Below are 13,379 nucleotides of genomic sequence, written 5' to 3' on the forward strand. Positions count from 1 at the left end.
ATGCACATGGTAACCTGTGTCCAAAACTGCGGTTTATTTTTTGCCAATGGCGTAGAATCAATACCCCTAAGAGGGATAGGATTTTCCAATGGCTCAAGAACAAATCCGCAGCGCTTGGCAAATGACAGATCCATAAGGCTCAGGGCAGCACCTGAGTCCACAAACGCCATGACAGGATACGATGACAGCGAGCAAATCAAAGTTACAGATAGAATAAACTTAGGTTGCAAATTACCAATGGCGACCGGACTAACAACCTTAGTAAGAAGTTTAGAGCATGCTGAGATAACATGTGTAGAATCACCACAGTAGTAACACAAGCCATTCTGGCGTCTATGAATTTTCCGCTCATTTCTAGTCAGGATTCTATCACATTGCATTAAATCAGGTGCCTGTTCAGACAACACCATGAGGGAATTTGCGGTCTTGCGCTCCCGCAACCGCCGGTCGATTTGAATAGCCAGGGCCATAGAATCATTCAGACCTGTGGGAATGGGAAAACCCACCATCACATTCTTAATGGCTTCAGAAAGGCCATTTCTAAAATTTGCAGCCAATGCACACTCGTTCCACTGGGTCAGCACGGACCATTTCCGAAATTTTTGGCAATACACTTCAGCCTCGTCCTGGCCCTGAGACATCGCCAGCAAGGCTTTTTCTGCCTGAATCTCAAGATTGGGTTCCTCATAAAGCAAACCGAGCGCCAGAAAAAACGCATCAATGTCAGCCAATGCCGGATCTCCTGGCGCCAGCGAGAAAGCCCAATCCTGAGGGTCGCCCCGTAAAAAAGAAATAACAATTTTTACTTGCTGAGCGGAGTCTCCAGATGAACAGGGTCTCAGGGACAAAAACAATTTACAATTATTCCTGAAATTTCTAAATTTAAATCGGTCTCCGAAAAACGGTTCAGGAATCGGGATCTTAGGTTCTGACACAGGATTTCTGATAACATAATCTTGTATGCCCTGCACACGAGCAGCAAGCTGGTCCACACTTGTAATCAAGGTCTGGACATTCATGTCTGCAGCAAACACAAGCCACTCAGAGGTAAAGGGGAAAAGAAAAAAAAATGAGAGAGAGAAAAAAAAAACTCAGAACTTTCTTTCTTATAATCCCGCTTCTGCAATGCATTTAACATTTAATACTGGCCTGGCAAACTGTTATGACCCCAATGGCGAGGGTCTCAGAGGAACAAGTAAGTCTGCGACGTACAAAAATCCAGCTCATAGGGCAGTGGTAACTGGGTTGACCATATAACTACTCCTAACGCCAACACTAGAAGTAGCCGGGGAACATGCCTACGTTGGTCACTAGATGTCTCGCGCCAGCCGGAGGACTAACTACCCCTAGAAGAGGAAAACAAAGACCTCTCTTGCCTCCAGAGAATAGACCCCAAAAGTCGGATACAAGCCCCCCACAAATAATAACGGTGAGGTAAGAGGAAATGACAAACACAGAGATGAACTAGGTTTAGCAAAGAGAGGCCCACTTACTAATAGCAGAATGTAGTAAGATAACTTATATGGTCAACAAAAACCCTAAGAAAAATCCACACTGGAGATTCAAGAACCCCCGAACCGTCTAATGGCCCGGGGGGAGAACTCCAGCCTCCCTAGAGCTTCCAGCAAGGTTAGGATACAGATTATGTACAAGCTGGACAAAAATGCAAACAAAAACAAATAGCAAAAAGCAAGAAAGCAGACTTAGCTTAATTTAGCAGGAACCAGGATCAGTAGACAAGAGCACAACAGATTAGCTCTGATTACAACGTTTCCAGGCATTGAACTGAAGGTCCAGGGAGCTTATATAGCAACACCCCTGACCTAAAGACCCAGGTGAGCATACAAGGGATGAATGACATACCCAGAGTCAAATCACTAGTAGCCACTAGAGGGAGCCAAAAGGTAAATTCACAACAGTCTGCCCCATCAAGTGCATCCGCGTCCTCTTCATCCTCTGTGACTGTGGGGACAGCAGTCGGACTTGGTTTTGGATGCAGACCTTCCACCTCTTTACCCGCGACAGCCAGTGTGATTGGCAGGTCATCAGGACATTTTCAAGTGGAAACACCTGCTGGTGTTGAGCGCTCTCCGACATCGACACCACATTTTGATCAAGGCAACATAACATCTCCGCCTGCACCTTCCTCACAGACCAGCAGTTTGCCGGGGTCACCCTACTCAACTCCGTCTAAGCACGGCAGCCAGCCCTCAGTCCCTCAGATGTGGACAAGTAAAAGACCAGCTAAGAGGTTGAATTTCTCCATCTGCAAGCTGTTGGCTACAGAAATGCTGCCTTTCCGCCTGGTGGACACAGAGGATTTTCGAGACCTTATGTCCGTCGCAGTGCCCCAGTACCAGATGCCCAGTCACCACTACTTCTCAAAGAAAGCTGTGCCTGCACTACACCAGCATGTCACACACAACATCACCGCTTCCTTGAGAAACTCTGTGTGTGACAGGGTGCATTTCACCACAGACACACAGACACTTCGACGAGTAGACATGGACAGGGGCATTACATGTCGGTGACTGGGCACTAGGTAACTACGGCGACATCAGGAGAAGGGGCTGCTGTCCAAGTCTTGCCGTCCCCTCGAGTTGCTCGTCGATCCGCTGCATCTGGAAGTTCCTCCAATACTTCTGCCTCCTCAACCTCCTCTCGGTCCTCCACCTGCACCCAAAGCCTGTCTGGTAATGCCACCCACGTTGTAACTGGGCAGAAGGAATCCTGCACACCTCCTCACTATGCTGTCACCAGGGCTCAACGGCATCAGGCAGTGTTTACATTGAAATGTCTGGGAAATGTGAGTCACACAGCTGAGGAGTTGTGGTCAGCTCTGGAGACCGAGTTCCATCAATGGTTGTCTCCACTCAACCTGCAGCCAGGGAAGGCCGTGTGTGACAATGCTGCAAACCTGGGTGCGGCCCTTCGCCAGGGCAATGTCACACACGTGCCTTGTATGGCTCACGTTTTGAACCTGGTTGTCCAGCAATTTTTATCCCACTATCCCAGACTAGATGGGCTTCTGCAGGGGGCACGGTCGCTGTGTGCTCACTTCCACCATTCGCATCCCGCAGCTCGACGACTTGCATCTCTACAGAAGTCGTTGGGCCTGCCAGTTCACCGGCTGAAATGCGATGTGCCCACATGGTGGAATTCAACTCTGCACATGTTGCAGCGACTGTGGCAGCACCGACGAGCCCTGGTGCAATACGTTATGACGTATAGCCTGGGCCAACGAGATCAAGAGTTGGGGCAAATCACGCTGCAGGAGTGGTCTCAGATCAGGGACCTATGCACCCTTTTGCACAGTTTTGAAATAGCAACAAAGATGTTTAGTGCTGGCGATGCCATTATCAGCATGACCATTCCGGTGATTTACATGCTGGAGTACACCTTACACAGTGTCCGGAGTCAGGTGGTGGAACAATAGGAGGAGGAGGAGGAACAGGAGGAGTCGTATGCGGAAGGGATCATATCTCCAAGGTCAAGAAGGTTGACAGCACCAAAGCGGATAGCATTGGAGGCTGGGGGAGAGGGATTACCGAGGGCGCATGGTAGCAGCCAAACTGTTGAGGAAGGTGCAGGAGGCGAGGAAGAAGTGGAGGATGAACTGGCGCTGGGCATGGAAGACTCATCAGATTAGGGAGACCTTGATCATATTTCTGTTGTGTGAGGTTGGGGGGAGAGGGCTGACGAAGGAAGCATGATTCTCACCTCGCCACCACCAAGACAACAAGAACTTGGTCTTCCTGGATGCGCAAGACACATGAGTGTCTTCTTGCTGCACTACCTGCAACATACCCTCGGATTGTCAGAATCCGAAGTAATGCCGAATACTGGGTTTCCACACTCTTAGATCCCCGGTACAAAAGCAAATTTGGCGAAATTATTCCTGCCATAGAAAGGGATTCACGCATGCAGGAGTATCAGCAGAGACTGTTACAGAATCCAACATCTGCTTTTCCACAAAACACCAGTGGTGCACATAGTCAATCTTTGAGTTCTAACTTGCCAACCGTGGGACTATCGAGTCATCACTCTAACCGTAACAGTAACATCGTATCTGGTGGTAACAGCAGTTTTTTCCAATCGTTTCAAGAATTTTTTAGACCATCCTTTGCAAGGCCACAGGAGACAAGAAGTCTGACGCACAGCCAACGTCTAGAGAGGATGGTACAAGAGTATCTCCAAGATAATATCGATGCCATGACTGTGGAACTGGACCCTTGCTTATTTTGGGCTTTCAATCTTGAAAAATGGCCTGAGCTCGCCACTCACGCCTTGGAGATCTTGTCGTGCCCAGCAGCCAGCGTTCTCTCTCAACGTGTGTTCAGCGCTGCTGGTGGTGTGCTGACAGATAAGCGCACGCGGCTGTCCAGTGACAATGTAGACAGACTAAAGTTCATCAAGATGAACAAATGCTGGATCCGCAAGGACTTTTCTACCCCTGTGTCATCTTGGGGAGACTAAAAGCTTGATGATTTTTGAAAATCACCTCACCAACCGTTTTAAAAAACTCTGGCGAAATTGATGCCACTTAAATGGTGTCTGTGGCCGAATTTTTTGAAATTGCGGCCACAGGTGGGTGGGGTCATCTGCAGAGTTGTTTACTCATACTATGGCCTGGGCAAACAGCGATCTATGTAGTATGCTTCTTCACAGAAGCAGCCCAATGGGAGGACACTATTCGGAGGCACAGGTAGTAACTGGAACGCCCCCTCAATGTCTGTTTTGGCCATTAGGGTGCCCCTTACCAACTTCTTGACCCGCCTGATTGCCTCATCAAAGGAGGTACAGTACATAGTACTGTACTTGGTTCCGCGTCGATGTTGTTGTTTACTGACCTGCCCCTTGGATATGACAAATGGTGGATTAGTCTGAATGTATTGGGTTCATTTTTTGGCACAACTCCCAACGGGGGTACCACTACGTCTTCTAAGGAAAGTGTTCTGAATGGACCCACCACCATTCTACCTAAAGATTTTTTTGTCAAGACGTCTGGGTGTTGGTAGAGTGAGTTTAGATTTTTACTCCAGCCTTTCTTGATTTTAGAAGGGTATGAAATGCCTATATCTGTGTCTCCTCCTCCTTTTACTCCTCCACCTCTTTTCTTTTCGCATGACTATCATGACTATATGTATTTGTGACTTTTCCATGTGTTTGTTGTGTCTTCTGAGCAGTTTGTCAGCTTTTGGACACCTTTTAAGGTGTTTTGTATGTGTTTTCCATGTGTTTGTATGTGTTTGTGTTTGCCTGCCATTGGTTTCAATAGGGTTCGGCGGTGTTCGTCAAACGTTCGACGAACAGTTCGTCGAACACGTCCCTGTTCGATGAACCGAACCGTACCCGAACACTAGGGAGGTGGCTCATCACTACTGATGAGTGAGAGATCCATAAAGGTGAACATGTAAATAGTCAATTATGGCCCGGCGACAATTTCCCCTACAGCACTCTCGCAGGGCTATTAAGGCATTACACAATTCTGGTTCAAAATTGTTAGTTGTAATGCACTTGTCGACTGGATTAAAGCTGGGCATACACATGAGATAGTTGTGCAAATCATTCCACATTCGTTTGGCAGACAGCTATCTTTCCCATCTACCTCATACACATAAACTCTACGTTTGGCTGAGTGTTCATGCGTTTTCAGTGGGAGAAAATAAAAAGTCCAACTGCCCAATCCTTCTGCCGAAATTTGTGGGTTTGGCTGACAGTCATCTAATGTGTATGATACATTAAATGGCACTTTTTATAATGATCTAAAATCTACCTTTTGTAGAATCAGAAGCTCAGGCTTTTCCTCAGCCCTTTTTTTTCCTTTTTACTGAAGATCTCCCTGTTCAGATTGGCTGAGATGTAAAAACACAAACCCTCCATAAATTTAAGAGAAATGTACCTAGAGAGTTGACTGCCCCATAGTCTATCACCAAAAAGAAGTATTCAAAGTAAAGGCTAGTAAAAAATTAACATTTTGTACTAGCCTTTACATTGAATACTTCTTTTGGGTGATATATTATGTTTGGTATTCTTTGTTTTTTTATGATCAATATATTTATGGTATGTTTTTTCTATATAGGTGTTTTGCCCCATAGTCTAGACTGGTCATGAAGGACTTTAACTTCTATTGCTGAAAGGCTAGTTTACCCACTATTAGAGGATAACTTGATCAACCATTTTAGAATTTGTAGGTATTTTGATTGATCTCAAGAAAGTATTCAACCTGCCTGACTTCATCTGTTCCTCTTTTACAGCCAAGTAGACCTGATAAAAAACTACATTGATTCTAAAGTAATAGAAAAAAAAGAAGAAAGACCAGAGAAGACCATACAGCATTCTACAGAGTCTCTACAACCTGAGGGTACCAACACAACCTCCTCGTCAAAACCAATTGAAAATGTTAGAGAGTCATCTACAGTCACCAGGAAAAATACAAAAACAATCTCTAAACTCCAAAATGATTCCATCAAGCTTCAAAATAAGTTGGCAAAATCACATGTGACCACCCTAACGCAAAATGTTAAGACCAAACCACACAATGCAATAACTACAAAACTTATTCCAGAGCCAACCAAAAAGAGTTCACCCTCAACAACCTTTGACTACTTTGGAAATAAGTATGCAACTGATGAGACACATGTCCATTCTGTAAGTCCAAAATTTTGAAATGTGAATGCTACAAATTAATTTTTCCATTGTTTGATATCAGATTTTAGCTGGTTGTTGCTTGTCAGTGTCGGTGAAGCATCTGTTAGGGATTGAAAACATTACAATTTTACTTGATTCAGGATGCTCCAGGAGCATGGGGGTAATCATGATACTTGGATGGGGTGGAGGGGAGAGACTATGGGGTTCACGGTGCTGCCTCTTCTTTGGAATGAGATCTAAAGATGGTTACCCAGTAAAAATTAAATCAAATTAAACCTTAGAGGAATTTATTTATTGTTTTGATTTCTCCTAACAAAAGCCTACAAGGCTTTTCCTCCATTCTGGAACAGAGAGTGCAAATTCACATACCCCCATAGTCAAATGGGTGATAACGTCAATAAGTCTAATCTTTTCCCATAGCATCTATAGAACCTGTATCTATGACACATTAGCCCCTAAATATATAACGCTGATATTTCTCATTGGTACAACTACTACATGGCCACCTAGATATTAAAGTGGCCAACATTGATTAACCCATTACTTGCCAAATTAAATTTTTTACAAGTATGGATTTTTCAGAAAAGGGCGTCCCAATATTCATATAAAAATGACAATGACATGATTTCCTATTTTGAAAACATTCATTTTACAAACACAACACAAAAAATTGGACCTAATTATAAAAATTATAAAATCTTAGTTGCTAGAAGTTAAAGATTAGGCGTCCCAAAAAAAGGACATTGGCAGATAATGGGTTAACTTTGGTAATAAAGTAATCTAATGTAAAATGTGCTGTAAATCTTACTTCTTTCTTATTTACTGTATTTTGGAAACCATCAGCAAGCTGTTGATGGATCAGGTCTCCTCTTAAAAATATCAGTAGGCTGTTGATGGATGTGTTTTCCTATTAATTAACACTTAACTTATTAACACCTAAGTACTTCTGAATCCATGCAAGTGCTGTTAATGGATCTTATTATGGTTCTGTGACTTTTATTAGTACAGGAACCTAAGAGCTCTGTGTACATGTTTCTTCTGTAAACATGAATCACCTGGTGATATATTCATGTCACCAGACACTGTAACACAGACAAAGAAATACTGAGAGAACAAATACTTTCCAAAAATGTAACTGATTGAGTGATTGAGGAGGAAAAGTTGAAAATTCCCACATCCTGGAGCAGAACTGGTGACTGTGTCATTGGTAAAAGCTTACATCACCGTCATGACTGGGGACGGGTGAGGACAATAGGATGGTTATAGGAAGGCAAATCTGGATGTCCACCAAGCCTTGGTTGAAGAACATGAGAATGTGGGCAAAGTTGTACCTGGGCATATAAAGTGAGTTCCTGACAAGGTGAACATCTGCTATTAGCCAGATTGGTAACAGCAGCTTTGTAGAACTTGTCATAGTATTACATGGTCACAATTTATGTTAACAAGGACAACAACCAACTTTTGATAAAAGAGGCCCTGTGATGATTAGTTGATATCACCGATGGGAAGCAGCAGACAAATCTTTAAACTCTTCTAAGTGGACAAACATAGACAACCACCTTGGATTATGTTTTGTGTTGTCTGACAACATTCTCAACCCAATCTACGCTTGCACAACTCAAGGATCTCCCAATCAGCCATGTTGAGTCACAGCCAAAAAAGGTTTCTTATACTAAGAGCCTGTATATGAGAAGTTCTTACTACTTTAGTCTTAGCTCAATTAACAGCCTACTGCTCAAAGCTCATTGTTTGGGCCAGGGTTAAGATAAGGTCTTCAAGAAAGGAATAGTCGGGAAATAGAGTGGGTACTGTTGTGAATTCTGCTCTTGGGTTCCCTCCGGTGGTTGTTGGTGGTAATGCAGTTGTCTCTGGATTGCAATCCTGGGCAGGTGTCCCTGCTGATTGCAGGTCTGACTGGGGTATTTAATGTTGCAGGATTCATTAGTCCTTGCCAGTTGTCCATTGTTCTTGGAGGTTATGGATCTCAGTCTGGTTCCCCCTGCTCTGCTGCCAAATCAGCAAAGATAAGTGTCTGGGTTTTGTTTCTTCAGCACACATGCTGTGTGCTTTACAAATCAATGCTATTCATTGTTTTTTCTTGTCCAGCTTAAGGTACCTTCACACGAAACGACTTTGTAACGATATCGCTAGTGATCCGTGACGTTGCAGCGTCCTCGCTAGCGATATCGTTTAGTTTGACACGCAGCAGCGATCAGGATCCTGCTGTGATGTCGCTGGTCGCTGAATAAAGTCCAGAACTTTATTTGGTCGTCCGATCGCCGTGTATCGTTGTGTTTGAAAGCAAAAGCAACGATACCAGCGATGTTTTACACTGGTAACCAGGGTAAACATCGGGTTACCAAGCGCAGGGCCGCGCTTAGTAACCCGATGTTTACCCTGGTAACCAGCGTAAAAGTAAAAAAAACAAACAGTACATGCTCACCTGCGCGTCCCCCAGCGTCTGCTTCCTGACACTTACTTGAGCGCCGGCCCTAAAGTGAAAGTGAAAGCACAGCGGTGACGTCACCGCTCTGCTGTGAGGGCCGGAGCTCAGTCAGTGTCAGGAAGCAGACTCTGGGGGACGCGCAGGTGAGCATGTACTGTTTGTTTTTTTTACTTTTACGCTGGTAACCAGGGTAAACATCGGGTTACTAAGCGCGGCCCTGCGCTTAGCAACCCGATGTTTACCGTGGTTACCCGGGGACCTCAGCATCGTTGGTCGCTGGAGAGCAGTCTGTGTGACAGCTCCCCAGCGATCAAACAGCGACGCTGCAGCGATCGGCATCTGTCATGTTCTCAATGGCAAGAGAACATAGCATCAGCATATATAGGAACTAGCTCTTGGAAGATGGGAACTGAGCTGACCATGAACTAAACCTAACGCACAACTAGCAGTGGCCGGGTAGCATGCCTACGTTGATTCTAGATGCCCAGCACCAGCCGGAGGACTAAATAATGCTAGCAGAGGAAAATATTAGTCCTAGCTCACCTCTAGAGAAATACCCCGAAAGGAGACAGAGGCCCCCCACATGTATTGGCGGTGAATTAAGATGAAATAACAAACGTAGTATGAAAATAGGTTTAGCAAATTTGAGGTCCACTTACTACATAGCAGAAGACAGAAAGGACACTTTCATGGTCAGCTGAAAACCCTATCAAAACACCATCCAGAAATTACTTTAAAACTCTGGCATTAACTCATAACACCAGAGTGGCAATTCCTGTTCACAAGAGCTTTCCAGACACAGTAACGAAACTACAGCTGTGAACTGGAACAAAAATGCAAAAACAAACATGGACAAGAGTCCAACTTATCTAGTAGTTGTCTAGGAGCAGGAACAAGCACAGAGAGGCTTCTGATAACATTGTTGACCGGCAAGCAACTAACAGAGCAGCAAGGTTATATAGCGACTCCCACATCTTGATGGGAACAGGTGAACAGAGAAGATGAAAACACCAGTTCAATTCCACCAGTAGCCACCGGGGGAGCCCAGAATCCAAATTCACAACAGTACCCCCCCCTCAAGGAGGGGGCACCGAACCCTCACCAGAACCACCAGGGCGATCAGGATGGGCCCTATGAAAGGCACGAACCAGATCAGAGGCATGAACATCAGATGCATTCACCCAAGAATTATCCTCCTGGCCGTATCCCTTCCACTTGACCAGATACTGGAGTCTCCGTCTGGAAACACGAGAGTCTAAGATTTTCTCCACAACGTACTCCAACTCACCCTCAACCAACACCGGAGCAGGAGGCTCAACGGAAGGCACAACCGGTACCTCATACCTGCGCAATAATGACCGATGAAAAACGTTATGAATAGAAAAGGATGCAGGGAGGTCCAAACGGAAGGAAACAGGGTTAAGAATCTCCAATATCTTATACGGGCCGATGAACCGAGGCTTAAACTTAGGAGAAGAGACCCTCATAGGGACAAAACGAGAAGACAACCACACCAAATCCCCAACACAAAGCCGAGGACCAACACGACGGTGGCGGTTGGCAAAAAGCTGAGTCTTCTCCTGGGACAACCTCAAATTGTCCACCACCTGCCCCCAGATCTGATGCAATCTCTCCACCACAGCATCCACTCCAGGACAATCCGAAGATTCCACCTGACCAGAGGAAAATCGAGGATGAAACCCCGAATTACAGAAAAACGGGGACACCAAAGTGGCAGAGCTGGCCCGATTATTGAGAGCGAACTCTGCCAATGGCAAAAAAGCAACCCAATCATCCTGGTCAGCAGACACAAAACACCTCAGATATGTCTCCAGGGTCTGATTAGTCCGCTCGGTCTGGCCATTCGTCTGAGGATGGAAAGCGGACGAAAAAGATAAATCTATGCCCATCCTAGCACAGAATGCCCGCCAAAATCTAGACACGAATTGGGTCCCTCTGTCAGAAATGATATTCTCAGGAATACCATGCAAACGAACAACATTTTGAAAAAACAGAGGAACCAACTCGGAAGAAGAAGGCAACTTGGGCAGAGGAACCAAATGGACCATCTTAGAGAAACGGTCACACACCACCCAGATGACAGACATCTTCTGAGAAACAGGCAGATCTGAAATAAAATCCATCGAGATGTGCGTCCAAGGCCTCTTAGGAATAGGCAAGGGCAACAATAATCCACTAGCCCGAGAGCAACAAGGCTTGGCCCGAGCACAAACGTCACAAGACTGCACAAAGCCTCGCACATCTCGTGACAGGGAAGGCCACCAGAAGGACCTTGCCACCAAATCCCTGGTACCAAAAATGCCAGGATGACCTGCCAACGCAGAAGAATGAACCTCAGAGATGACTCTACTGGTCCAATCATCAGGAACAAACAGTTTATCAGGTGGGCAACGATCCGGTCTATCCGCCTGAAACTCCTGCAAGGCCCGCCGCAGGTCTGGAGAAACGGCTGACAATACCACTCCATCCTTAAGGATACCTGTGGGCTCAGAGTTACCAGGCGAGTCAGGCTCAAAACTCCTAGAAAGGGCATCCGCCTTAACATTCTTAGAACCCGGTAGGTATGACACCACAAAATTAAACCGAGAGAAAAATAATGACCAGCGCGCCTGTCTAGGATTCAGGCGCCTGGCGGTCTCAAGATAAATCAAGTTTTTGTGGCTAGTCAATACCACCACCTGATGTCTGGCCCCCTCAAGCCAATGGCGCCACTCCTCAAAAGCCCACTTCATGGCCAAAAGCTCCCGATTCCCAACATCATAATTCCGCTCAGCGGGCGAAAATTTACGGGAAAAGAAGGCACAAGGCCTCATCACGGAGCAGTCAGAACTTTTCTGCGACAACACTGCCCCAGCTCCGATCTCAGAAGCGTCGACCTCAACCTGAAAAGGTAGAGCAACATCAGGCTGACGCAACACAGGGGCAGAGGAAAAACGGCGCTTAAGCTCCCGAAAGGCCTCCACAGCGTCAGGGGACCAATCAGCAACATCAGCACCCTTCTTAGTCAAATCGGTCAATGGCTTAGCAATATCCGAAAAACCAGCAATAAATCGACGATAAAAGTTAGCAAAGCCCAAAAATTTCTGAAGACTCTTAAGAGAAGAGGGCTGCGTCCAATCACAAATAGCTTGAACCTTGACAGGATCCATTTCAATGGAAGAGGGAGAAAAAATATATCCCAAAAAGGAAATCCTCTGTACCCCAAAAACACACTTAGAACCCTTCACACACAAAGAATTAGACCGCAAAACCTGGAAAACCCTCCTGACTTGCTGGACATGAGAGTCCCAGTCATCCGAAAAAATCAGAATATCATCCAGATACACAATCATAAATTTATCCAAATAATCGCGAAAAATATCATGCATAAAGGACTGGAAAACTGACGGAGCATTTGAAAGACCAAAAGGCATCACTAAATACTCAAAGTGGCCCTCGGGCGTATTAAATGCGGTTTTCCACTCATCCCCCTGCCTGATTCGCACCAAATTATACGCCCCACGAAGGTCAATCTTAGAGAACCACTTGGCCCCCTTTATGCGAGCAAACAAATCAGTCAGCAACGGCAATGGGTATTGATATTTTACAGTGATTTTATTCAAAAGCCGATAATCGATACATGGTCTCAAAGAGCCGTCTTTTTTTGACACAAAGAAAAAACCGGCTCCTAAGGGAGATGACGATGGACGAATATGTCCCTTTTCCAAGGACTCCTTTATATATTCTCGCATAGCAGCATGTTCAGGCACAGACAGATTAAATAAACGACCCTTTGGGTATTTACTACCCGGGATTAAATCTATGGCACAATCGCACTCTCGGTGCGGAGGTAATGAACCAAGCTTGGATTCTTCAAAGACGTCACGATAGTCAGACAGGAACTCAGGAATTTCAGAGGGAATAGATGATGAAATGGAAACCACAGGTACATCCCCATGAGCCCCCTTACATCCCCAGCTCAACACAGACATAGCTCTCCAGTCGAGGACTGGGTTGTGAGATTGCAGCCAAGGCAATCCTAGCACCAAATCATCATGTAGATTATACAGCACCAGAAAGCGAATAATCTCCTGGTGATCCGGATTAATACGCATAGTTACTTGTGTCCAGTATTGTGGTTTATTATTAGCCAATGGGGTGGAGTCAATCCCCTTCAGAGGAATAAGAGTCTCCAAAGGCTCTAAATCATACCCACAGCGTTTGGCAAAGGACCAATCCATAAGACTCAAAGCGGCGCCAGAGTCGACATAGGCGTCCGTGG

General features: G+C 45.5%; 1 protein-coding gene across 1 annotated transcript in view; it reads left to right on the forward strand.

Annotated features, from left to right (window-relative positions):
• The window catches only part of LOC143766019 (alpha-N-acetylgalactosaminide alpha-2,6-sialyltransferase 2-like), a 214,616-nt gene that overhangs the window by 81,137 nt on the left and 120,100 nt on the right, over positions 1 to 13,379 (forward strand). The window contains exon 2 of the mRNA XM_077253349.1: positions 6,258 to 6,651. Within this exon, the coding sequence (XP_077109464.1) occupies positions 6,258 to 6,651 (394 nt within the window). The remainder of the gene's footprint in view (positions 1 to 6,257; positions 6,652 to 13,379) is intronic.

Source organism: Ranitomeya variabilis, chromosome 4 (genome assembly GCF_051348905.1).
Source record: "Ranitomeya variabilis isolate aRanVar5 chromosome 4, aRanVar5.hap1, whole genome shotgun sequence".
NCBI lineage: Eukaryota > Metazoa > Chordata > Amphibia > Anura > Dendrobatidae > Ranitomeya > Ranitomeya variabilis.